Raw genomic sequence first — 27,606 nt, 5'->3', positions numbered from 1 at the left:
GGCAGAACTGCTGGGTGGGGGCAGCAAAACATAGTGAAGTCTTCATCTTGGCTGCGTGGTACAGGATGGCCAAAAAAGCAGATGGGGTGATGGTGGAAATAGATGGGTGGGAAGGGCTGAAGAGGAGGCAATTCATGTACGGCATGAGAATATGTCTGCATACACTGCAACAGTCATAAATGAAGGCCGATTGCCAAGTGCCCAAATTTTGAATATAGGGATGTTGTGACTATCGTTAAGTGTGGGGACTGGTTTTAAGACCAGTTTCTCAGCACTGTCATAACTTTGAATAGTTGCTGGATGAATGGTCGTAATCAACAAACTACCAATACTTGTATTGACAAATGTTTTATCTTCTTGTGGGCTTTGGTGACTACACATGGCAGATGTGCCTATTTTACTTCCTGTTTAGTAATAGCTGAAAGTTACCACATCTTTGGGGAAACTGTAAAAATATTGCAAAATATTGATTTTGAAATAAAACTTAAATGCTTACTGGCACAAAACAAGAACAGATGTTAATTCAGGAACAAGATCTGATGTCTTTTATTTTTACTCCCATTTTGAAAGGAACAAGGCTTTTTACAGATTATATACATCATCTGTATCTTGTTATAACATAATGGATGACATATTTTAAAAAGAAAACTGTATCAGTGAATTATCTCATTTTATACTGGCCTTCTTAAATAATTCTCATCTAGTTAAGTGTAATTACACTGCAAGATAGAAATTATTTCTCTAAAAAACACAAATGTGGGAATTCTGTCACTTATACACAAAGCCCATAGGGACAATTTTTAGGACAAATGAATCCAAATTTCACTCAGTCTCTGTGCATATAAATACAAAGTGGGCAGCATTCTGAGAAATATGATAAAACAAACTTGGTTCTGCTGGCTTATTTTTTAAGTGGTTGTACAAACTATGTCATACCATATTACACATGACACTATGTTAAATGAACTTTTTTTTAAAAAAATGATATTCTCTGAATCCTTTGAAAATACTGAAAATCTACAATCACCTCAAGTTTATATAAGAGACAATTCAGTTGTGTATTTTTCACTCATTTCACATAATTCAGATTTATTTAAAGATATTGAATTATCTTCCATTTAAGCACTATTTTAAGTAATAAAAGATTAAATATTGGTTACTGATTATCTAATAACACCTTTGTGAAGAATTGTATTACAACTAAAATTTAAAGTCGAATTGCAGGCCAATACTGTGTATAAAAATTATAGAAAAGCTTTAAACTGTTTTTAGTGTTTAACATAGGTTTCATTTGTTAAATATTAAGAATTTCTCCATGCCACTTCCTTGTAAAAATAATCAACTTTGGATAATAATGTAATGTCAGTCAATTCTAAAACATGAAACTTATTTTCAGAATCTCAAATATATATCAATATTTAAGCACAAGAAGCAATGGAGGCAAGAAAAGATCTATCTCTCTTACCTTCATATGTGTAACACTTTGGTGTTTTAATCTGAAAGTATTACATTGTTTTGAAATCTTACTTATATCACACATACTTTGCTACTGAAAATCTGATTTAACAGAAAATGAAATTATTTTCATTGTTACAAAGGTATGCAATTAAGTTCCAATGGACTAATTGTGGACTTTTCTAAAATACATCAAAGCACCATTGTGTATTCCCTGAATGTTTCATTTACAGCATCTGAGCATACCCCATTGCCTTTGGCAGTTGACTTTTAATCACTGCTCTAAAATTTAGATACCAAAAAGATATTTCAGATCAATGCAAAGTGCTATTCTTTATAAAGTGTTGGTGGGTCCCCATCACCATGTGTAAATAAGAAAGTTTTTTTTCCGTGATTTTCTACATGATCTTCATTAATCTTCTCCAAAGCTTCAATCTGTAAAGAAAACATGTAGAAATAAAAGTACATAGCGTTCCCAGATGATTCGAAACTGATTTGTTGAATTTCCATTTTCAGCGTTATCAAATTAAAAATGAGAGGTTAGTACTAAACTGAACATATAAGGCATATGCTTGGATTCAACTTACTAAATTAAAAAGCTACTGACATCTGTTGATTTTCTAAAGGATTATAACAGTATTTTTCATCCCTAGCACCTCAAATGTCTCAAACTCCGAGTACTATATTAAATTGCAATAAAGCGAATTTTATTGTTATAAGAAACCATTCCTTCAAAAAAAAAGCCATAAGAATTATTGATATTGGAACTGTCATCTTATTAAGTCTTTCTTCAGAAGAGCTTGGTATTGTTGAGACAGATGACAGCACAATACTTTGAGTCTGAAATTACTCTCAGAACTGTTACTGCTTCTCCTAAGTTATTCCAAATCATATCGTAGATTCTTTATCTTCTTAAACAAAAGCACAGAGCTTTCCAGCAACACTAGAATAAAATCTTGTTTTTTAAAAAAGCCACCTTTCATTAAAAACAAGCAAGTAAAACACTCTTACCTGAGCTAAAAAATCCACCTCATTTTCAGCTGCAATGTTTAAATCTGAAACAGCATTGAAGAGTTCTCGCTCATTGAGTACATCAGGTACACCACTTTTCTGAAAGAACTTTTAATTTAAAAAAAAAAGATCTGTTAGATACCCAGAGATGTAAGCTTTCTAATATATACCGTATATACTTGAGTATAAGCCGACTCGAATATAAGCCGAGACCCCTAATTTTACCCCCCAAAATTGGAAAAAGTTAGTGACTTGAGTATAAGCCGAGGCTGGGAAATGCAGCAGCTCACCACCAAACCACACCAAACTGACGGAGCTCAGCTCGACACGTCTGCCATCTTAGTTGAGCCTGTTAACAGACTTCATCAGTTCCAAAATCAAGATCACACCGGCAAGCTTTGTCAGTTGTCACTCGCGGCAGTACAAATACACTAGTACGGAAAGCTGGCATTCACTTTCGGGGGGAGGAAAAAAAAAACACAACAACACCGCACGCTTTAAAAGATCGGAGTTTTGCAGCCTTTTTTCTCGGGCCCGTCCGCCACCTTTAACTTAAGGCTGCGCTCTCGATTTCCTGGTGTGTGTGTGTGTGTGTGTGTGTGTGTGTCAGACCCACGGGAATGGCTGGTAGGGAAGCGGCATTCCGGCATTCCCCCCCTTCCTGTGTGTCGAGCCCACGGGGCTTGACACACAGAGAAACGCAAATGCCGGACTGCCGCCACCTTTACTAGCCATTCCTGCGGGTGTGACACACACACACGCACGCACGAGGGGGAGAAACAACGCTGGACTGCCGCCACCTCTGCCAGCCCTGCAAGCCTCTGCCGCCCCGGCGTTGGTGGTCGAGCTCTTCGGAGCCGGCAGAGAATCTCCCGCAGGAGGAGGTCGCGGCTTTCTCTCTTGCTTCGGACTGCAAGGATTTAAACTCCAGGAACAAATCCCGATGGAAGTTTTTTTTTAAAAAAATACTCCTCCGGGTCGGACAGGGGACCCAGGCTGAGGTCTAGGGGTAGTGGGGGGGGGCTCGCAGACATAGATGGGCTCAAGTGGAAGCCAAGCAGCCCTCCCGAACCTGGGCTTCTGGACGGAGCAGCCGGTGGTGCGTTTCAAAAAGCAGAAAAGTTGGATTTTGAACTTTTCAGCAGCGCATCTGCACCCGCTGCTTTTATGACCGACCTGCCGTTTCCCCCCCCTCCCGGTCCTTTCCCCCGTCCAAGCGGACGCTCCAGGCTCTTTGGGGGGGACGGGCAGGCGGGGGGGGAAGGAAGCGTGCCGAGGCGCCGCTCACCTGCGATCGGCGAGTGCGCTGGACTCGGCTGCGTGTCCGGCGGAGGGTTCAGATCATTCCGGGCCAGAGCGGCTTGGCGGGCGGGGCCGTTGGGCAGGCGGCGTGGTGCAGCGGGGGAGTCAGGGCAGCTCTGCCATGGAGCAGCTGGGGTGGGTGGGTGGGGGGAGGAGGAGGAGGAGGAGGAGGAGGCGGAGAGGAGCGAGCGAACGAAAGACAGAGCTTCCGGTGGCTACCGCTGCTGAATATTGCAATGAGCCGCCGTCTCCCTATGACCGCTGGCGAGGGGATTTCATCAGAGCACGCAATCGGGGCTCCCCCTCGTGGGTGCGTGTGTGTGTCAGACCCACGGGAATGGCTGGTAGGGAAGCGGCATTCCGGCATTCCCCCCCCTTCCTGTGTGTCGAGCCCACGGGGCTTGACACACAGAGAAACGCAAATGCCGGACTGCTGCCACCTTTACTAGCCATTCCTGCGGGTCTGACACATACACACACACACACACACACACACACACACACACGCACGCACGCACGAAGGGGAGAAACAACGCTGGACTGCCGCCACCTCTGCCAGCCCTGCAAGCCTCTGCCGCCCCGGCGTTGGTGGTCGAGCTCTTCGGAGCCGGCAGAGAATCTCCCGCAGGAGGAGGTCGCGGCTTTCTCTCTTGCTTCGGACTGCAAGGATTTAAACTCCAGGAACAAATCCCGATGGAAGTTTTTTTTTAAAAAAATACTCCTCCGGGTCGGACAGGGGACCCAGGCTGAGGTCTAGGGGTAGTGGGGGGGGGGGCTCGCAGACATAGATGGGCTCAAGTGGAAGCCAAGCAGCCCTCCCGAACCTGGGCTTCTGGACGGAGCAGCCGGTGGTGCGTTTCAAAAAGCAGAAAAGTTGGATTTTGAACTTTTCAGCAGCGCATCTGCACCCGCTGCTTTTATGACCGACCTGCCGTTTCCCCCCCTCCCGGTCCTTTCCCCCGTCCAAGCGGACGCTCCAGGCTCTTTGGGGGGGACGGGCAGGCGGGGGGGGAAGGAAGCGTGCCGAGGCGCCGCTCACCTGCGATCGGCGAGTGCGCTGGACTCGGCTGCGTGTCCGGCGGAGGGTTCAGATCATTCCGGGCCAGAGCGGCTTGGCGGGCGGGGCCGTTGGGCAGGCGGCGTGGTGCAGCGGGGGAGTCAGGGCAGCTCTGCCATGGAGCAGCTGGGGTGGGTGGGTGGGGGGAGGAGGAGGAGGAGGAGGAGGAGGCGGAGAGGAGCGAGCGAACGAAAGACAGAGCTTCCGGTGGCTACCGCTGCTGAATATTGCAATGAGCCGCCCTCTCCCTATGACCGCCGGCGAGGGGATTTCATCAGAGCACGCAATCGGGGCTCCCCGCCCCTCGGTCCTGCCCAGATGCAGCAGCAGCAGCAAGACCACCCCCCCCCACACACACACCTCCGGTCTACCTTACGGCCCGGTGACTTGACCCCGGGGATAGATCGGAAAGAAGGCAACAGACCTTCCTGCCCCTTCGCTGAGAAGGAGCTCCAGCAATGAGAAGAGCCAAGAGGTGGGGCACCGTGGAGAGGTTAGTGGGTGGTGGTGGTGGCGGCTCTTAGATACCGCGTAGACGCAGGGGTCTTCAAACTTGGCCCTTTGATGACTGGTGGACTTCCTGGAGAAGGAAAAATGCCTGGAGAAGGAAAAATCGGCCGCAGCCTCGGGGTAGGCTTCTCCGGGGGCGCCGCCGCGATTCTGCAGGTCTGTTGCCTTCTTTCCGATCTATACCCGGGGTCAAGTCACCAGGCCGTAAGGTAGACCGGAGGTGTGTGTGTGTGGGGGGGGGGTGGTCTTGCTGCTGCTGCTGCATCTGGGCAGGACCGAGGGGCGGGGAGCCCCGATTGCGTGCTCTGATGAAATCCCCTCGCCGGCGGTCATAGGGAGAGGGCGGCTCATTGCAATATTCAGCAGCGGTAGCCACGGGAGGCTCCGTCTTTCATCCGCTCGCTCCTCTCCGCCTCCTCCTCCTCCTCCTCCTCCTCCTCCCCCCACCCACCCACCCCAGCTGCTCCATGGCAGAGCTGCCCTGACTCCCCCGCTGCACCACGCCGCCTGCCCAACGGCCCCGCCCGCCAAGCCGCTCTGGCCCGGAATGATCTGAACCCTCCGCCGGACACGCAGCCGAGTCCAGCGCACTCGCCGATCGCAGGTGAGCGGCGCCTCGGCACGCTTCCTTCCCCCCCCGCCTGCCCGTCCCCCCCAAAGAGCCTGGAGCGTCCGCTTGGACGGGGGAAAGGACCGGGAGGGGGGGGAAATGGCAGGTCGGTCATAAAAGCAGCGGGTGCAGATGCGCTGCTGAAAAGTTCAAAATCCAACTTTTCTGCTTTTTGAAACGCACCACCGGCTGCTCCGTCCAGAAGCCCAGGTTCGGGAGGGCTGCTTGGCTTCCACTTGAGCCCATCTATGTCTGCGAGCCCCCCCCCCACTACCCCTAGACCTCAGCCTGGGTCCCCTGTCCGACCCGGAGGAGTATTTTTTTTAAAAAAAACTTCCATCGGGATTTGTTCCTGGAGTTTAAATCCTTGCAGTCCGAAGCAAGAGAGAAAGCCGCGACCTCCTCCTGCGGGAGATTCTCTGCCGGCTCCGAAGAGCTTGACCACCAACGCCGGGGCGGCAGAGGCTTGCAGAGCTGGCAGAGGTGGCGGCAGTCCAGCGTTGTTTCTCCCCTTCGTGCGTGCGTGCGTGTGTGTGTGTGTGTGTGTATGTGTCAGACCCGCAGGAATGGCTAGTAAAGGTGGCGGCAGTCCGGCATTTGCGTTTCTCTGTGTGTCAAGCCCCGTGGGCTCGACACACAGGAAGGGGGGGGAATGCCGGAATGCCGCTTCCCTACCAGCCATTCCCGTGGGTCTGACACACACACGCACCCACGAGGGGGAGCCCCGATTGCGTGCTCTGATGAAATCCCCTCGCCAGCGGTCATAGGGAGACGGCGGCTCATTGCAATATTCAGCAGCGGTAGCCACCGGAAGCTCTGTCTTTCGTTCGCTCGCTCCTCTCCGCCTCCTCCTCCTCCTCCTCCTCCTCCCCCCACCCACCCACCCCAGCTGCTCCATGGCAGAGCTGCCCTGACTCCCCCGCTGCACCACGCCGCCTGCCCAACGGCCCCGCCCGCCAAGCCGCTCTGGCCCGGAATGATCTGAACCCTCCGCCGGACACGCAGCCGAGTCCAGCGCACTCGCCGATCGCAGGTGAGCGGCGCCTCGGCACGCTTCCTTCCCCCCCGCCTGCCCGTCCCCCCCAAAGAGCCTGGAGCGTCCGCTTGGACGGGGGAAAGGACCGGGAGGGGGGGAAACGGCAGGTCGGTCATAAAAGCAGCGGGTGCAGATGCGCTGCTGAAAAGTTCAAAATCCAACTTTTCTGCTTTTTGAAACGCACCACCGGCTGCTCCGTCCAGAAGCCCAGGTTCGGGAGGGCTGCTTGGCTTCCACTTGAGCCCATCTATGTCTGCGAGCCCCCCCCCACTACCCCTAGACCTCAGCCTGGGTCCCCTGTCCGACCCGGAGGAGTATTTTTTTTAAAAAAAACTTCCATCGGGATTTGTTCCTGGAGTTTAAATCCTTGCAGTCCGAAGCAAGAGAGAAAGCCGCGACCTCCTCCTGCGGGAGATTCTCTGCCGGCTCCGAAGAGCTCGACCACCAACGCCGGGGCGGCAGAGGCTTGCAGGGCTGGCAGAGGTGGCGGCAGTCCAGCGTTGTTTCTCCCCTTCGTGCGTGCGTGTGTGTGTGTGTGTGTGTGTGTGTGTGTGTCAGACCCGCAGGAATGGCTAGTAAAGGTGGCGGCAGTCCGGCATTTGCGTTTCTCTGTGTGTCAAGCCCCGTGGGCTCGACACACAGGAAGGGGGGGGAATGCCGGAATGCCGCTTCCCTACCAGCCATTCCCGTGGGTCTGACACACACACGCACCCACGAGGGGGAGAAACAACGCTGGACTGCCGCCAGCTCTGCAAGGCTCTGCCGCTCCCTTCTCTCAGCAGCCTGTTCCGAACGAAGGGACAGTTCTTTTTTTTTGTTGACTTGAGTATAAGCCGAAGTGGAGTTTTTCAGCCCAAAAAGTGGGCTGAAAAATTCGGCTTATACTCAAGTATATACGGTATTTCTTTATGAATGTATGAACTTGCAATAATAATCCTTAAGCTGGACATGCAAGTTACCTCTACTTCAACAAGTTGACATTTAGACCCCCATTGTGAAAAAAGACATGTGTTTTACAAAACATAATTATGACAAATAAGAAAGGGCTTCAAGCTGAAAAGAGTGGATATTTCAGTAGGACAATGTTCTGGAATATATCTCCATATCAATCATAAAGTACTTACAAGAAATAAAGTACTTACAAGCCTTCACGGTCTCCAAACCTGAATACTATTGATAATCTGTTGCTAAGCACATTGGTTTGTGCTTAAATTGTAAGCCGCCCTGAGTCTTCGGAGAAGGGCGGGATATAAATGGGATTAAAATAAAATAAATAAATAAAATAAATCTGCAGAGATACTTTCAAACATGCAGTGCATGGAAGAAAGTATAAGAATATCTCTAAGCAAAAAAAAATATGCAAAGGAGTGGGAAAAGTTCCAAAAGCAAGAATAGAAATATTTTTAGCTGGTTGCGATAACTGTTTGGATGCTTTTACTTCTGACTAGATTGAAAGGGTGTCCAAACTTTAGCACTTGCCATATTTACTAGTTTCTTAGCTGAAATCTGTAAACTGAACTACCAAAAAAGTAAGTATGGATTTGAATTTTCAGAAAGATTTTACGCTTAGTTTTATGTATACAGAGGTTGTGTCTGTACGGTGAGGGATTCACTGAAATATACAATTTGACAAGAATTGCATACGATAAAAATATGCTGGTATTTTTGCTGGGAAAACTTGTTTCATACACAAACTATTCTAATGCAACACTACAGGTCCAATTACTGAAGACCGAGATAGGCAGAAATCTTACTTGTGAAACATTCCTACAATCTCTGAACAGGAATTGAAGTCCATGAGGATGTGTTGGATCCACAGACTGACTGACGTCAATTAACCAGACCTGTAAAAAAACTTACACTTTGAGCATGCTAAGGAAAATACAGATAGGTCTATTTCAAATTAGCATCTTCCATTTAAAATTAGCTTACCTGCCCTCTATGCCACAGCATGTTGTACTCACTCAGGTCGGCATGTACTAAATTACACTCCTTAAATAACTGTTGCATCATCTGGAAGAAAACAGCAAGTAATATTTTTGGAATAAAACACAAATAGAAATTTAAATTCTCTCTCTCTCTCTTCAATTCAAAACAGCAGGTTGAGCATGTTATGGGGCTGGCAGGGCCCATGGGATGTGTCTTCTCTGTCATCGCCCCTGCCCTCTGGAACATTCTCCCTTCAGAGATCACAATGAAGGCCATGAAGACTTGGTTGTGTGCCCTGAGTGTTTTAAGGGTCATGTTTCTTGGCTGTATTAACACCCATGGTTACAGTTCTACTTACTGCTATATTTGTTTTATATTGTTTTAATTACTTTTAATTTGTTTTTATGTTCTATGATGTATAACACCCAGAAATCAAATATAGTATAACACATTATAACTCAGTACAGCATAATACAGTGCAGTACATGTCATAAATGATATAACATAACAGATACTCTTTGACTTACAACCATTTGTTTAGTGACCAAAGTTACAATGGCACTGAAAAAAGTGACTTGACCGTTTTTCACATCTATGACTATTGCAGCACCCCCATGGTCCTGTAATCAAATCTGGATGTTTGGCAAATGACATGTAGGAATGATGGTTGTAACGTCCCGGGGTCATGGGATCACCCTTTACAACCTTTTGACAAGCCCACTCAATGGGAAAGTCAAATTCACTTTAAAACCATGTTACTAACTTAATATCTGCAGTGATTCACTTAACAACTGTGGTAAGGTCCTAAAATGAGGCAAATCTCACTTAAAACTGTCTTGCTTAGCAATGGAAATCTTGGGCTCCATTGTGGTCCTATGGCAAGGACTACTTGCAATTCTAAAAAGAAATGCGGGTATGAAAGAAGAAACAAAACATAGCTAAATAATAATGCTCAGAAAATTCATCCCAATTATATTATCTTGGAAAAATCTATCTATGTAGTTGCAGAATTGACATTGACTCAGTCAATCTTACTTGACTTGCAATGAGTTTAACTCTGTATTTCCATCAGACATATTTAAAAGTACCCTACTCATTATTTTCTCCAAATCTAGCTCCTGCTAACTAGACCATCTGTAATTCTAAACGGATTCTCATAACCAGTGCCTTCAAAGTTCAGTGGTTCCATGATCTGCATCAAACTTCTCTGATCTGTGAGTAGAAAGCATTATGTTGGGAAAGGCTGTTTTATTTTCCCTTCAATGCTACTAAGCTTCATTACTTATTTTTAATTTCATAGGTGGTAGTGTATCTTTTAATTTCATAATTCCCCCTAGGACTGTAGAGTGCATTCTAAGCAATGCTTTGGTATAGGTAGTCCTTGTTTAATGACCATTCAGTGACTGTACAAAGTTACGACAGTGCTAAATAAATGCTACTTACAATGATACAACCAGTCCTCGAAATTATGACTCTTGAAGCACCCCCGGGTTCATGTAATTAAAATGTCCATGCTTGGCCACGCATCTATATTTATGACTGCAACGTGTGCTTCAACTCTCCCCACCTGTTTCCCCTCCCTCCATCATTTCCTTTTTGGCTGCCTTGCACTCTACCAGCCCTGTTACTCTGCACTCCAATTTATTTTTATTTTATTTATTTTTATTTTATTAGACTTATATACTGCCCTTCTCCCGTGGGACTCAGGGCGGTTCACAAGGTTTTTTAAAAACAATAAAACAGGTTACAAAAATTAAAAACAATTAAAATGATTACACTAACCTTGAACTAAAACTCCCAATTACAATTAAAATACAATTAAAACCCCAGTTAATACTCTCAGTCCAGGCCAGAAAGCTCGAACAGCCAGGTCTTCAGGTCCTGGCGGAATGAGCGAAGGTCAGGGGCAGTCCTAAGCTCTACAGGCAGCTGGTTCCAAAGGGCTGGCGCACCCACAGAGAAGGCCCTCCCCCTGGGTATTGTCCGCCGGCAATCTTTTACCGGCGGTACCCTGAGAAGACCCTCCCTGTGGGAGCGCACAGGACGAAGGGAACTTGATGCCGGCAGCAGGTGTTCCCTCAGATATCCCGGACCCAAGCCATTAAGGCTTTATAGGTCATCACCAGCACCTTGAATCTCACCCGGAGGGCAACTGGAAGCCAATGCAGCTCGTGGAGTAGAGGTGTTACATGGGAGTATTGGGAAACCCCCATCACAACCCACGTGGCTGCATTCTGCACCAGCTGAAGCCTCCGAGTGGTCCTCAAGGGCAGCCCCATGTAGAGAGCATTGCAGTAGTCCAATCGGGAGGTCACGAGCACATGAGTGACTGTGCGCAAGACATCTCGGTCCAGGTAGGGCCACAATTTACACCGCTATCACCTCCAGCTAATCTTTGTTGTCTTCTTTCACCCATGCTGATGAAGTGAGCTCTGTGGAGGCATCGGATGGCCCTTTACACCTCAGGCCTTGCACTCCACCACCACTACCACGCTGACTTGTCCCTCTGCTGACAAAGTATGCCCAGTTGAGGTAGCTGCAGACCCTTCACAAAGCCTCTTAACATCTCCACAAAGTACTGAGGCAGCTACATCCCTTGAAAAGTCTGGTTGTTGCTGCTTGGAAAGATTTCCCAGATTGTCTCTGCAGGTTTGCGCAAAACCATTTTTGCTCACATTCCTAGAAAACCTTCTGTCTGAATGTTCATGTACAGGGCACAACCTATGAAAACTTTTTGAGTAGCTCTTCTAGGCCTTCCAGTAGACAACGTTGCCCAATGTTGTAAAATGGAGTGCTTCCCATTTGAATGCTTTCCATTATGCTAGTTCACTGAGTACTTCCTTTATTTCAAATTCTACATTTATGCCTAACATATCTCAGTCAGATCTTTCTGTAATTGAAACAAGACATTATAACATGTGATATTCAGCAATAAGCCAGAGAGACACCACTGATGTCCCACAGTGTTAAGAAGATTCTCAGAAACAAATCTGCATTCACGTGTATGAGGTAAAAAATGGGGGGGAAAGGAGGAAAATATTACTCTGCAAGCAGAAGCTTGCTACTGGATCTATTTTCATATAACATTGATCTTACATGAAGAACTTGATAGTAGGCATTTTTCATATCTTCACTACTGAGTTTTACTTCTTTTAGTTTAGGAGCTGGGACTTGATCCTGACCAATGAAAGACATGACTAAGACATGCTTTTTTAGGCTAACAACTTGTGGACAACGAATGCCTGCCTTCTGCATTCTATAAAGAAGAAAAACAACATTAATACATCGATGAATGTCTAATTATGAAGTCCATTACCTTTAACATAATTCAGGGTTTCTCAAATTGTGGGTTCCAACTCCCCAATAGGTCAAGGGCAATTTATACAGGAGGAGATGGAATAGCTAATACAATTTGTGCATGCACTGTCAAAATCTGCTCTAAGCAACCTGCAGCTGGCTTGTTCAGACAAAGTGGGGAGCAAATCCAAGAGGGTATTTCAACAGGACTCCAATGTCACCTATGCCAGCCTGATATGAATTGTAGAGGCAAAACAGAATTGCAGCCTAACTCCTTCCTGCTATGCCTGATTCAGTGTAATAAATTAAATTATCATTTTTGGGGATGTGTGTCCATTACTGTTGTTTGAAAAACCCTGTGGTAATTAATTTTACTCAGGAATTAGCGCAAGTTGTAAAAGCACCCCATATTTTAAAAAAACTTTTGAAACTTGTTGATTAATGGGTTATAATCAGTTAGGTTTCATAAATGCTAACCATTTTTTAATCCTAAAATATATTAGTATAATTAAAAATGTAAAATAATGGTTATTGGCATAGTATTATAGAATTAAGATTTGATACAACACTAAAACCAATCAAGTATTAAATCATATATTCCCAACAATGTGCGAATGAAAAATTACTACATTGTATTTATATATATCCATTTCTGTACCTTGTTAAGTTGTGCATTTCTTTTTCAGCCCACATGCGGATAATTTTTCGTGGATTCAGTTTACTGAAACGTTCTCTAAATCTGTATTCATCCTTGATATATTTTTCACGATTCTTAAATTCATTAAGAGTAGTTTTAAACACTTTTATAGCACATTCTGAAGGAACTGATTTGATTTCTTCATCCAAACTTTAGAAAAAACAAAGCACTTGAGTTTAGACATATGCCATACAAACTCATTTTTTAAAGCTGCAAACAGACAGATGACTGGAATATTTGTATTATTCACAATATGCAATATGATACTATCACATATCTTTGAAATATTTGATACCCGCCACATTATATGCTACTTTTACAGGTATCTTAAATTTAAAGTTATAAATAATGTATTTATCTTAATGTTTCATTGCATAATATGCAAAGAACTGGGAACAAGATAGATGCAAGACAGTTCCATTGCACTTACTGCACTGCTCTAAAATAATTTTATCTTTAGGGATTATCGATACCATAGTATACCTTCCTCCATATGCATGGAATACCACAGACTCTTTTCCTGTACTTATGCATCCAGTGATGGTATCAAGCATTCCAGAATTGACCATCTTGTACAGAAGCAGACGGGTTTTAGGATCTACAGCTTTTTCCTACACAAGAAAAAATGGAGTATCTTGTTATAGACCCAGAACAAATATTTTACAAATAGGCGTTTTCTTAAATTTGCTGACCAGTACAAATAACAAAAGGCTCTTCCAATTTACAGGAGTGCCACAAACGAAAACTATTTTGATCAATGTCTCAAGATCAAAGGAAGAGTTGTGTTGTGATATTGAGCAATTCCCTACTGATAGGAACCAAAGCTGTAATGTGCAGACTTGATATGACATCATGGGAAGTGAAATGTCTTTCAGATATTTGTATCCAGGACTGATAGACAGTCTGATAACTATGTCTTTTAATGACATGTGGGGACAAGCAATGATGCCAAAGAAGATTTTGAATGGAATTCCAAAGATGATGGGTGAGCGCAACTAGTGTCCTCTTCAATCTTTCCAGTTGGGCCATGGCATAAAAGAGAACAGGATCCTGGAAGTAAACCACTGGCCCTGTAGATGGTGTTATTCAGATGGTGTTATGACTGAGTTCCTCAAACACAGACTGCGTTACTCACATTAATGACTTTACCCATGTGGGTACATCTGACAAAGACTCTCACTGGAAGTGCATTAAACTAATGAAAAAGCAAAGCGTGGCGAACCCCCTGAATGTAATGCACTGTGGTCTGAGGCCAAGAATTCTGGAGATAAAGGAAGAAACACGAGAGTAGCCAGATGCATGTTCCCCTTCACTGGAAGTTTTCTAAGAGGTTGGTTTGAAATATTTTAGCAGATCCTCTACCAAACAAGGGTTGGATTACATGACTTCTGAGGGACAATCAAATTCATGATTTTATAATGATTCCACTATTCTATTATTGAATTCTTAGTTCCTTCATGTACTCAATTATTTGTTGTAAACCCTCTGCTTTATCAAACTATTTCATTTGATTGAGTCAATAGGAAAATATAAAACTATTTCATTTGATCGAGTCACCAAAACGCACAGCGGTAGAATGTTCCTTCTTCTCATGGAGCCTGGCACTCCGGCGTTCCTCAGAGTATGCATGCCGCTTTAAGGCATTGAAAACATGATTGGATAATTTTAAATCCATGCCAATTCCATCACCAACTTGAAATTCTGGTCCAAACTGCAAACAAAGATGTAAATTGATAAGCAACTAGCTTTCATCATTATTTTAAATAAAAATGGATCTACATGCTGTTATATTCAGAGTTGAATCACTGAAATTAAATAATTCTAAGTATGCTCCCTATTTACCCAATTTTAAATTTAAAAACAAATTTAAATTTTGGAAAAAGAGACAAGTGTAATGTCAAACTTATTGTTTAAGGGACAACCTTTTTGATGATGAACTCATAGACTCACTAAGAGGAGAACCAGCAGTAGAAGTTCTTTTGAAGGTATTCTGGTTTGTAGTCATCCATTTGTCAAGCACGCAGAAAAATCATGCATATACATGCTCTGCCTTCATTGCACTGCTGAAATACACTACTTCATAACTGCAATTGATCCTTACTCTCTTCACAATTAGAAAAGTTGTCAAACCTTAAATCTCTGAATTTGCCTCTTCAATTGTTTTTAATTATTTATTACCCTGGGAATCTACACTTTAAATTGAATTTTCATTTTTTCCCCTATACTTTATTTTGTTGCTTTGAATATCTTTTTGGGTGGAAAAGTAGGAAACAAACATAAAGGTGGATAATCAATCCAAACTGCATCAAAATCAAAATCAACTTATTTCATTCCCGTTGCTAAAACAGAACCGACCTTTGACTGTCTCTATCCATGCCATTATTTTAACAGAACATCTTAACTGGTTAGGCAAGTTTCTAATTTTAAGAGCTAATATATAAATTCGGGTTTCTTTTCCATCTTTTTGGAGCAGGAATTCATACTGATATTTCTAAATCACTGTAAGAACCTCTCTTAAATAAAGGGACAAAAAGGTGAATACTCCCTTCATAATGGCTGCAGTAACAGAATAGTTATCTGTCTAGAACTTACATTTTCCATCCGAGCTGTGTTCTTTCGTCCACATACAACTTCATCATGCTTGGTGGTTATATCTTTTCCTTTTCCTATAAAGCCCTTTTTTGGAGTAGTTGTAGGTTTATCTATCAATAAGCAGAACATTACATTTAAATGTACAATATCTCAAAAGCAAAAGTACGTTACCATTTCTTTAGCCATAGTCTATAAATTCTTCTATGCTCTGAAATCCAAGTGACAATATGCTTAGGAAGCTGTTCCCCTTGAGAAAGTCTGATTCAGCTTTATATTACTTAAGTAAGAAAGCTTTCAAGGAAGCTATTTTTGTCACTATTCACTACAGAATTGTTAATAAATGTTGCTAAAGAACACAGCCCATTCACAGATCTTTTAAAAACTGCTCTCTTCCCTTGCTTAAATGGTTCTATAATCCTCACAAATAAAACTTATTCACACTGGGGTTATCCCTGTTTTCTTTCCTTCCTCTCATTATAAATGTAGACCAAACCCTGTGGATCAAGAATTTGCCTTTTGCTTAGGTCATAATTATATCTTTATAATGTATACTAATCAAATATTCTAGTATTAATAAAACATGGATGCTTCACTGTTTACTTTTTATAAAACAATCAAGTAGACAACATACTCATCACAAGACCTTATTGCCAAATATCTTGAAATGTTTTTACTCCACAAATTACCTGCTTTATACGGATCATGACGAGTATCCTGCCAATCAACCTCATCTTCTGAACTGTCACTGTCTTCAAAAGGATGCACTTTTCGGTAATTCTCAAAAGATATGGACACTTGAGAATCAAAAACAAATGTATGTCATTTTTAAAAAAATCTGCCACCTTTGTTTTTTGAAGATTAAGACATAGATGAATGAGAAATAAACTTTATTCTAACAAGGGAATTACGGCAAATGCAAGGTAACCTTTGCTATCGCCGTTGAACTTTTTTTCTTCACGCCGAAGTTGGGCATCATATTCTCTATCAAATTCCATTTGCAGCATTTGTGCCAGCATTAGGTCACTGGAAGTATCAACATTCTCTCCACTCATGAAGGGTCTATCAATAATCCTGGTGTAATAACAGAAAATAAAACATTAAGAGCAACAAAGAAATACCAACTCAGATTTGCTATTTCTCTATATATTGTTGAATAGCAGCCATTAATACAAAATCAAAGGATAGTATAGCTTCTGTTGTAACCCCAAGTGCAGAGTATAAATTTCAAACAGCATGAATAAAACCCAACTGATGCAGAAGGAATACTGCTATACTCAATTAAATATTGACATTTGGATTACTACTGTTCTGTACCAGCCTGCTACCGGCCTTGCAGAAAAGGCAATCCCTTTATAAACGGCAAGAGGCTGGAATACGTCTGCCAAATTTATTACAAAAACAAACAAAACACATACCAAGATACAGGAGCTTTGAAACACTATTGGAGCGGTTGCTTTCAGCAAACCAGCCCTCCCCAAACATTCCCTTTATAAAGAGTTCAGGGCGTGGCCTCTCTTTGCCTCCTTCCGAGAAGCCCCACAGCCTTCCTCTGCTTGCCTCCTGCGTCGGGCGTCCTTGAACAGGGCCAGCTGTGGGTCATCTTCATCCACACTGTCAGGCTCACACAGCTGGGTCTCCACCAGGTAGGAGGGGCCTGGCTGGGGGCTCTGCGGAGCCTTAAAGTCTTCATCAGCAAGTTCTTCAACACCCCCCTCCTCCCCCTCATCTGAGTCATCCAACTCAACTGCCGAACCCACAGGCTGACCCTGAATCACAACAACTACAAAGAACTGCATGGTAGACTATCAGATTGAAACTGCCCCAAAATATAGGAAGCAATTACATTTACAAGATCTTTCCCCACAATGAGCTATTTTGAAGTCTTTATCTCTACCAGAAGATAGATAAATAAATGATGGGCAAGAATTTTCCATGGCTAGGGAATCAGCAGACCAAGTTATATTCATTCAATGGAAAAATTAGGCCGTTTCTACTAACTTTCATATGCAGAGTAAAAGAACTGAGTTTCCTGTGGTGAAAATTATAAATTGTAATAGCAGATGTCTTTCTTCCTGCATGTTGTTGCCTACTTGAAATTGTCCTCTACTTAAAGAGAATGAAGTTTAGCGAGTGTTTACACTGTGTACGGTTTTTGTTAAGACTGCAGAAAACTACTTCTTCCTTTTAAAAACTATTATGTTAGATGAAAGAACTCAGGGTTGCCATCTTCCCTATCTGATTTGCTATCTATTACAGATTAATACCCAAGGCACAAGAAGTATTTCCTCTTTTCCAATAAATCCTAGGTGATACAACCAATTTCTATACAACATGCAATTGTGAATGAATAACATTCCTTCCACTTGAAATAAAACTTCCTCAAAGTATGGAAGCAGTTTATCTTCTTCTTTGGGGAAACGCCTACAAAATGTGAGGTTGTAATAATCTCACAGCTATAAGATTACAGAAGGCTACAATTATGGCAGTAGCAAGGAAAGTTGCAAATTTTCTGGTACAAATGAGGAAAAAAATACCTAAAATACTATGAATTGCTGTTATTACTGCTTTGGTAAAGTCATATGCATGATTTAAAACAGACTTACAAGACAAGAGTGCATAGAATTGCAACTACTGTGCCAATTATATATAAGTACCATATGAAAATGGAAAGCTATTCAACTTACGATACAACTTTTGGAAAAGCAACACTTTCTTCTTCCAAGTGTAGCTCTTTAGCTAGCTGTTCACTCATGACATCAGCAAGAGAACATGATATTGTAGTGTTTTCAGGAGTTCCCCACGGGCACTGCAAAGATAAAACATTCCATTGATCAACAGAGGATACAATGTCAGGTTCAAGCCACCATACCCACCACCATGAATAGTCCCAAGTAGACATCTTATTGTTGATCAACTATATCACAAGAATCTCATCAGAATGTCTGCCTTCCCTTGGGAAATCGTGGCTATATACCTATGGGTTGACTTTGATAAGACACTTCCTCCCCCGAACTGCAAAAATTTTCTCTACTTTCTGTAGAGGGGCTCTCTCTCCTTTAGCCAGTGATTCCACCACACACATTTCTCTACAGTTTTCGTATGTATACAAAGGAGCCCAACAATTAAGAAAAAACATTTATTTTGTCACTACTGCTTTTCAGAATATAAATTACGTTGGACATTTTTTTTTTGCAAAAGCTTTGCTTCCTGAAAATTTTTTGGTGATTATAATAGACCCCTTAAAACTGAACACAAAGATAATTTCAGAATTAATGTATAATACTGGAATTTTGTGAAATATGAAATTAACTTTTAATGACTATAATGTATTTAATTGCATAAGGTTTCTGCCACAGTGCATGAGTTCAATAGGGCTATAAGTGTTTTGCTGCGTATTTTCATTTGTATTCACTGACGGATTCCAGTTGCACTGATATTCTTTTTCTATTGGTGATAATGTCCTGGTGAAATCTTTAACCATGTTCATCACCTAGATTTCTGGGAAGGAAGTCCAAGTATGAATGCAGAAAATGAATCTTCAGCACTTTATGTCTTGTATGATGTGAGAAGTTTGCTAACCAACTGAATGTAGTTTGGTGCTCTGTAGTTGCCAAGAAAATTCTGTGACATCCTTCAATGCTTTCCAAGCAATTTTATCTGGCTCTTTGAACTGGTTGTCATTCATGAGGTATCTGATGTGTAGACCAGGTATCTGATGTTGGCATCAGATATTCCTGGAAATATTTGTCTCAAATAATGAAAACCTTCTCCTTCCTTATTCATCACTTTCACAAAATTTTTCATCAGTCCAAGTTTTAAGTGGAGGCAAAAACATCTTTGTCAGGTCAACAAGCGGTTTATGTTCCACAATATTCTGTCCTGGAACCAAATTCTTCCTGAGTGGCCATTTCTTTTTAATGTAATGTGAATCTTTTGCGTGGCTATCCCATTCGCATATGTAATAAAAGTACTTGGTATATCTCGGCTGCATTCCAAACAGCAGAGCCACTAATTTTATATCTCCACAGATATTCCAGTTGTATTTGATGAACTGGATGAGCTTCAACAAGGTGTTCCATATTTTGTACTTTCTTTCAAATGTATAGCATTGTGTAACAAGATAGTCTTGAGACTTAACACTGATAATCAGCAAAATGACACCATACTAGTGGGTTATGCTCATAACCCAAACCATCAATATCAATACAAAACTAGATTGTATACCTGTGTACAGAAATTGGTTAAATCATCTTAGAAGCTTTGAAAGACAGAAATGTTCATACCATATGACAGCAACCATCACCCTTGCAGTCTTGAACCCAGGAGTTCTGCTTTTGATTTTGACAAACATTAAGTCCCTGATCAGTTTGTATTATGAAATGAGATTCACCAGATAGATATACACAACTCAAAATCCGTATCATTGTCACTGCTTTTACCTGACTGGTACATTGCAGAATCTTCATCTGTTTTGCCTAAGCTATATTTCTGTGGTGGTTTTGATACTGACAGATTGTCATCATGTGGCGCTGGACTCCTGGCTAAAGGCAGATTTAATTGATTTCTTATTTTTAGCAGTGGCATTATTCAAACAGAGGTAACAGTCAGTCACGTGATCATTCTATTCTTGCCATATCATTGGGAGAGCAAATAGCATTGTCTTCCAAGTTCCTTTGAGCCAACCTCTAAGATCAACACATCTTGCACAAATAATGTGAGGAACTCAGGCCTTGTCTTGATCATCAATCTTACACCAAAGTACAGTTCATATGCTTTCTTAGTCCAGTCATGGTGCATCTTTGAGGCTTACAACATATACTCACCACAAATGTATTATGGCTGTTCGACATTGGCAAGACATTTCTGCCATTGCCAATCAACCTACAGCAAGTCTATAACTGGCTTACTTTTTATGTAAATTACATGTACATAGACAATGCTATGCCTTGAAACAATTGCATAAAAATACATGGAAACTGATATCAACAAAATGAATAGCATTTGTGCTTGTGAACTGCTTTTATAGCATTTCCAGGCAGCATCCATTCAGCCTCAGCATGCCTAGGCATGCCCAAGTTGTACCAGATCCAGAAATGTTATGCAATATGCTGACTTCATGCCTGGACATGCATAAGCTACCAAAGCATCTTACAATGCAAGCAAAAAGTAGTAAAATTGAAATACATCTAAAAAGAAACTGCAAAACAGAAGATTTCTAGAAAACTGGATGTAATGGGTAAAATTACAGGTTAAAAAAATCTACAATATACATCTGAAAGTGTTCGGAAAGCAAACTGTTGTCCTGTGTTACCAATCATTTATAAGCCAAAGAGTTATGATTTCTTGTTGCTTGATAATTTTAAACTTCTTAAAATTTAAATTAACTTGAATATATCTGCTCAAGAATAAGATTAAACAGAAATCTAATTTTTCTTTGTAAAAATACATCTTAGCCCATTATCTCAAAGATTACATTTCATATCATTTTTCAATTTTAAAGTGTTCAACTGTGAAGAATAAAAAAATTACAAGAGGCTCTAAATGAATTTAAAATATATGGTTATAAACTTAAATTCAGTTATAGTAGTTACCTTTTATCCTTAGAGCAAAATTCATTTTTGAGGAAATATTTCCTTTAAAAGTATACTTCCTGAAGGATCTCTATCCATGTTAAGCCTGGGCAACTTTTGCCTTAGAAGTACACTTACTTTGATAAAGGACAAAATGAAGATATATTCAGCTTTATCCAATAATAACAAAGACTACAAGTATATTAAGACACAGTACAGCACAGAAGTGAAAGTGTCATCCCTTTATATGCCTCTTTAGCGCATTTATTTTTATTTAAAAGGAAGAAAAGTCTTTACATCCACTTGTCCTCCAATTTAAAACAATATCAGTGTTTTTTCTCCATTCCATTTTTTGTGATATATTGACAGTAAAGGTGAAGTTAAGGTTTAAAGGATGATTATAATCCAAGTCCTTTAGATATTACTGTAATATTCTAGATACAATCACTGGTTATCTCCCATTCCCCAAATACTGGGATAAGAAAGCCCCAAATGAGCTCAGAATTAATTAAGAGTGGGAAATCTTACATGGCCCAATTCAGATTCCCTGGTGGCTGCTGGGAAAGTTAGAATTTGTCTTTCCTGAGACGTTAGTGCTTTGTATTACCAAGAGTAAAAGATGAAAGATGCCTCCTCTTATTTATTTATTATTTGACTTATATACCTGCCCTGAGTCCCCATAGGACAGTTTACAGGGCAATTAAAACCATACAATACAAAAGTTAAAATAAATTCAAAACAATTAATGAAATTTAGAGCCCAAAGTTAAAAATTTAAAACTTGAAAACCCAGTTTTAAAAAAACCCCTCAGTCTAGGCCAGACAGCTCAAAGAGCCAAGTTCTGGTCACCTTTTACCATGTTATACAAAGCTGACTTGCACCTGTTGAATATCCGTTTATTAATCAACTACGACAGGGGTCGGCCACCTCGGCTCTTTTATGACTCGTGGACTTCAACTCCCAGAATTCCTGAGCCAGCATAGCTGGCTCAGGAATTCTGGGAGTTGAAGTCCACGAGTCATAAAAGAGCCGAGGTGGCCGACCCCTGAACTACGAAGAGCCATAAAGCTCTAACAGAAAAAGATGGCCTCTCTACGGGTCAAACAAGGAAGAGGGAAACCCCGAAGTCAGCGGGACCTAAAGAATCAGGTCATCCATCTTCGGCCGGCTGAGGCTGCATCCAAAAGTAACACAGCAGAAAAAACACACGGTTGCCCCTCACGGGCAAGAAGGCTGCGAACGCCAAGGTTTCGCCCCGCAAACCGTTCGCCTCAGACGTTCACGCGTTAAAAACAGCTGTCCTCTCTCTTCCGGGAGGTTCCAATCATGGGATTCCCCCCCACACCAATCCAGGTTTGGGAAATCGCCGGGTCACAAACCCCCTCCTGCCCTTCCCCACGCACCTTCCTTTGAGGCCAGGCTGGACTGGGACTGGCCTCAGCAGCAGGGATGACAGCAGCGATACCGACGGGATCCATGTTGGGCGGAGAAAGAAGCAAGCCGAAATCACGCAAGAGAGGAAAAAAAATAATAATAATCAGCAAGAACCGGAGAGCAAAAACGACGGAATGGATCTCTTTCCGGCTTCAGGAACTTCCCGAAGCTTCTCCCGCCCCTTAACTAGTCGGCGGCGGCTGTTCATTGGCTCCAAAGCCCAGCTCATCCAGCCCAGCGGATGAGCCGTTTCCTCTTTGGGAAGGTCGCTTTTCTTTTCCCCGCCCCCTTGCCGCCATGGATCCCACCCTCTCTCCCTCCTCCTCCTCTCTGTTGCGTTTGTTTCGAGGGGGTTTCGATGTTTCGTTCTTTTCGGAAAATGGTTTTTTTTTTAAAAAAAAAATCTTCCTTCTTCGGCTCGAGTCCTGCCCGAGCTTGAATAGATGCCAGATCAGGGAACAGTGGAATAAACGGTCATCAGGTTGCAAAAATGGCTTCAAAACAAAAAGCGGTTTTTGTGCTTTTGAGTAAAAGCTCATAGAGCACCAAAGACTCCACAAAAGGAGTTTCGTTAGTACAGGGGTAGGCAACCTCGGCTCTTTTATGACTCATGGACTTCAACTCCCAGAATTCCTGAGTCAGCTTAGCTGACTCAGGAATTCTGGGAGTTGAAGTCCATGAGTCATAAAAGAGCCGAGGTTGCCTACCCCTGCGTTAGTACAACTGTGTTACGTTTACTCTCTGGGCTAGGAACCAGGGAATGAGTGGCAGGCTGAACAGCCATTAGTGCTACCTCTTTTTTTTCCTGTTTTGATTAGCCTCCTAATCAAGAAGTATTTGACTTCTTTTAGCTTTCCGTACACACGTGCAGAGAAAAAGCTCTTACTAGTATCAAATAATAAAACACGAATGAAGCAAAGATACCACAGGTTTTAGTGTAATATTATGCTGATCGGTGTCACGAACTGTTCTTCACACTGCTTTAATTTTAGGACCCGGAAGACACTGTAGCTCACCTTCCCTGAATCGTAAATGTAACATGTCAAGTTAAAAGGTATAAATAAAAAAAGTGTTGGATTATGCACTGCTCACATTAGTTCTACGATTAAAATAATATAAAGGAACAGACGGGCAGTGGTATCCAGAGGCAGCAAAAACAGCGAAAAAACCTTACAATTAAATTAATTTAATCAGCATACATGATGAAATAAATTTTAATAGACCAAAATATTGGCTGTAATAAAGCTGTAGCTTTGGAGAAACCACAAGTCTCTCTCTTTGTAATGGAGTTCAAGTAGAGATGAGTGATGTCTTAAAGTTCCTCAAAGATGGGTTGCTTTTGTCTAATGAAAAAATCACAGGCATTTTGAATTGATGTCCTATTTCAGCCTTTGAAAAAAAATGTAGGACCTTAGACTTTTTCTTGTCTTTTCCATTGTTTTCTCTAATTCTATCATATCCCATTTTGCATTTTGAAAAACTTAGTCAAAATTATGCTGACAAGTTTCTAAGACAGCATGCCTTTTCACAAATATCAGCTATATTCTGCCAATCTATTCCTTTGATCTAAGTCCTTTCTGAAAACAGCTGGAATACAGACACTTTCTTTGCTCTGGAGAAGCAGTTTCAAGACTCCATCTGGGCGTCTCAGGGAGTCTGCAAAGTCAAATAAATAAATATGTTTACATTTCTATTTTAATTTCTAATGCAGTATATATCAATAGTTATAATCCATTAACTTTGGTTGTCTTCAATAAACCCAACTGGCTTTCAGGGGTCCGGAGACCAAAATACTGCTCTAGAGCAGTATTTCTCAACCCCGGCAACAATGAGATATGCGGACTTCAACTCCCAGAATTCCTAGGTCTAGTTGAAAAATACGGCTTAGAGCAGGGGTAGGCAACCTTGGCTCAGGAATTCTGGGAGTTGAAGTCCACGAGTCATAAAAGAGCCAAGGTTGCCTACCCCTGACTTAGAGGGAGCACTGCCCCTTTAAGAAGGCTGTTCCTCGGCTCCTTGTCTTTGCGCTCATTGGAGCAAAGGCATCAGCGACGTGTCCCTGTTATGGCAGCCACATGCAGCCAGACGGAGATGCTTTAACTCTCTGCTCCGAGCCTGGTGACATGCTTTGACTGATGCCTTTCAAGAGACCTGCCACTGGTCTTGCTTTCTGTTTGTTCTACTTGAGTTCTTATTTCACCAACAAGGTGAGGATGGAGGAGCTACCAACGACAGTATTACAAACTGCCCATTCTGTATTCCTTTTCCTCTGGTTGGGTTTGGGGTGGTCTGCTTGGGATTCCAACATTTCAGAGGAGTTCAAGGGTTGCCCGAGGTGTATTTCTCCGTGATTAAAACCTGCTTGTAGAGGTTCGCTTTTTTGTGAAATCTTTGTGTTTGAACACCGCGGTTCCTTCGTTCAGCCCAGGGGTAGGCAACCTCGGCTCTTTTATGACTCATGGACTTCAACTCCCAGAATTCCTGAGCCAGCTTGGCTGGCTCAGGAATTCTGGGAGTTGAAGTCCATGAGTCATAAAAGAGCCGAGGTTGCCTACCCCTGGTTCAGCCCAACCGGCGTCCTGCCTGACAATGAGAATTGGGGAAGAGAACAATGGGAAATCCACCGTCTTCAGGGGACAGTCCGTGAAGGAAGATTTCAGCTGATTTAATTCACAAAAATGCACAATTTGAATGGAAGATAAGTTCTCCGATTTTCAGTGGGACTTAATATCAGATAGTGATTACAGTCTAGAAGTCAAATGCCCTAGTAAAAGAAAAACTGTCTCTAGCTGAGTCTGACACTCTGAACTTCAAACCAACCAACCACATTTCACCCTAGTATATTGAGAGGTTCATATAGTTAGTTTATAGTTCAGTGTTCAATGTAAATCTGGAAAGTGAAGTCAATAGGGTAAATTATTGGTCAATTAATATAGATATAATGAAAATAGCCTTTTATCTCAATTTTTAGGAAGCACACACACACACACACACACACACACAGAGAGAGAGAGAGAGAGAGAGAGAGAGAGAGAGAGAGAGAGAGAGAGAGAGAGAGAGAGAGAGTGAGAAGCTATGAAATTAATACTGATCTTGTAATCATTGAGTTGAGTCCAATGCCCAGTTCAGTCCTGGAATTCAAATTAAGGATCCTTAACAAATGGCTGTCTAGTCTCTGAACATTTTCAGGGAAAAGAAGCCAGCCAAAATCTGTGAATAATTGGTTCCACTATTTAACTTGATTCTTTTTAAGGGTCCATACACACACCCATTGTTATCTCCTGGGAGATAATTTTGATATGACCACTCTACAGTATAGTAATGAAGGGAGCATGTATACAATTGATGATTCTCCCTTCAAAATGTGGCCTTGCTCACTTTATATTCTGAAACAACATGGTCAATTATCAGTTATTCACTATTTTTCTTTATACTGAATCAGCATTCCATGATCTTCACCTTAAATTTATACTCTTACTGTATCTTAACAACTGATTACTTGTCTCATCATTTCACAAAAGTAGATCTAAATATTCTGTGATAGAGGAATGTGTTCATTTAATACATGCTGTGTTAGTCAATTACTGGCTTCTAATTTTATGTTAGACAATTACCGTATTGGCTTCTAATTTGGGGCATGAAGCCACATCCATCTTCAATACGTGTGGCTTGTCCATGGTCACTTTATGATAATATAATGAATGCTCTCAGTATTACATTTTCAAATACAATTTTCAAAACAAAGTGAGGATACACCCAGGAAATGAAGTATGTCTTTATAATATCATTCAGACACAATTATTCATTAGATTTCAATATTGCCTTTGTTTTTTACATCTAATTGTCCCACTTCCTATCTTCCCCAAAGCAACAACCCATTGAGGTGTGTTGGAAAATATAATTAACTTACAATCACCCAGCCAACTTTTGTGCCTAAGGATGAATCAGAATTCATGAGCTTCTAATTTCTAGTTCACTACTAGGTTACATCTTTTTATCCAATAAAAATGATAAAACTTTTTTAGGCCAGTGAGGTCTATGGAAAAAACCAGAAAAGAAAGAAAAGAGGAATTTTCAGTGAGCCATCATAGTCAACTGTCACCCTTCTAGAATAGGCTGAAAATGGTCCCCAAATATGGTCCTCAAAATTTGGGCTGCCAAAATCTCTCCAGAATAAGGAGAAATTGCAATAGGTACTTCAGACAGCTGGGGGTTTTTGTGAAGAGATTGCAGGAATTTCATTTTGCAGTTGGCTTGCACTTAGCTGGGAGTTGCAGGATTTCATTGTGCTTACAGCCATTAACGTTGCCTGTATGAACTTTAAGTTTGACAGGATCAACTTTTAATCTCTATGGATTTGATGTTTTTTGGTTTTTTTTGCTGTTTTTTAAAGTTTTTTTTTAAAGCTCAAGAACATTCAGACCAGCAAATTTTATTGAAATCATTGGCTGTGTTTTTCTCAATCCTTTAAAAGCAAAAAAGTTTAATTAAAAATATAAACATACGTACGGTAACAAAAAGTATTTTTAAATATACAGCAAAATGATGATTAACGTTGGCTTTAGAACAGGGGTTCAAACTCAATTTCATTGAGGGCCGCATCAGCATTGCGGTTGCCCTCAGGGGGCCGGGTGGGTGTGGCCAGGATGGGCGTGTCCTACTGGGTGGGCGTGGCTAAAGTGCGTATGGCCTACTGGGTGGGCATGGCCAGCTCTACATCGTTCGCATCAAGGGTGCCTATGGGGGGGCCTGGGCAGGAGTGGGACAGAACTGGGGGTCTCTGGCAGGAGGAGGGTCTCTGGGCCAGGGCCAAGGCAGTGGGGGCCGTTCCCTCTCTGTTTCCAGGATGGCTTCGCGGGCCGCATGAAACCACTTCGTGGGCCGGATCCGGCCCCCGGGCCTTGTGTTTGACATGTCTGCTTTAGAAAGTTCTAAATAGATTAAGACTCAGATGGGCTTGATTTAAAACTTTGAAGTTAATTGAAATAATTGTATTTATACTTCAAAATAATTGATATGAAGATTTTGAAAGTTGGACACTAGATGGCTACCTTAAAATATATTTTTGGGACATGATGAATGGAAGTTTTAAAGTTATTTACCTTT

At 42.1% G+C, this 27,606-nt stretch overlaps 2 protein-coding genes across 6 annotated transcripts in view; one reads left to right on the top strand and one right to left on the bottom strand.

Moving 5' to 3' along the window:
* Positions 1-522: 522 nt before the first annotated feature.
* Positions 523-22,676, bottom strand: RIOK3 (RIO kinase 3). Of its 4 annotated transcripts, none has more exons than XR_014491889.1 (14): positions 22,470-22,676; positions 18,181-18,302; positions 16,422-16,567; positions 16,183-16,290; positions 15,497-15,606; positions 14,472-14,615; positions 13,388-13,515; positions 12,866-13,054; positions 12,007-12,166; positions 8,914-8,994; positions 8,736-8,825; positions 8,124-8,211; positions 2,467-2,574; positions 523-1,890 (listed from the first exon to the last, which is right to left on the bottom strand). XR_014491889.1 is itself a non-coding variant. In XM_083357589.1 (14 exons), the coding sequence occupies exons 3-14, from the start codon at positions 18,246-18,248 to the stop codon at positions 1,783-1,785; spliced, it is 1,440 nt and encodes a 479-aa protein (XP_083213715.1). In that variant the 5' UTR covers positions 18,249-18,302; positions 21,088-21,203; positions 22,470-22,664; the 3' UTR covers positions 523-1,782. The 4 variants fall into 4 exon arrangements, 3 of the variants coding, with proteins under 3 accessions (XP_083213715.1, XP_083213714.1, XP_083213716.1); XM_083357589.1 differs by lacking the exon at positions 8,124-8,211 and adding an exon at positions 21,088-21,203 and having other exon boundaries at positions 22,470-22,664; XM_083357588.1 differs by lacking the exon at positions 8,124-8,211.
* A 1,890-nt stretch (positions 22,677-24,566) lies between these two features.
* TMEM241 (transmembrane protein 241) overlaps positions 24,567-27,606 on the top strand; it is a 40,766-nt gene continuing 37,726 nt past the window's right edge. For both annotated transcript variants that reach the window (XR_014492047.1, XM_083358940.1), the window contains exon 1: positions 24,567-24,707. Coding sequence is in view for 1 of the 2 variants with exons in the window: in XM_083358940.1 (XP_083215066.1) it covers positions 24,636-24,707 (72 nt within the window). In the remaining variant the exon portion in view is untranslated. The remainder of the gene's footprint in view (positions 24,708-27,606) is intronic.

Source organism: Vipera ursinii (assembly GCF_947247035.1).
Source record: "Vipera ursinii genome assembly, chromosome: 3".
Taxonomy (NCBI): Eukaryota; Metazoa; Chordata; class Lepidosauria; order Squamata; family Viperidae; genus Vipera; species Vipera ursinii.
The sequence above is the reverse complement of the archived record's forward strand: the minus strand, read 5'-3'. Positions and strand labels throughout refer to the sequence as shown.

Bases quoted from the DNA above. Each gene is read 5' to 3' on its own strand.
- RIOK3 (XM_083357588.1), bottom strand. From the start codon at position 22,544: ATGGATCCCGTCGGTATCGCTGCTGTCATCCCTGCTGCTGAGGCCAGT. The intron at 16,568-18,180 runs GTAAGTTGAATA...TTATTACACCAG, and splicing joins GCTTTTCCAAAAGTTGTATC to GATTATTGATAGACCCTTCA. The intron at 2,575-8,735 runs GTAAGATTTCTG...TTAAATTAAAAG, and splicing joins ATTGTAGGAATGTTTCACAA to TTCTTTCAGAAAAGTGGTGT.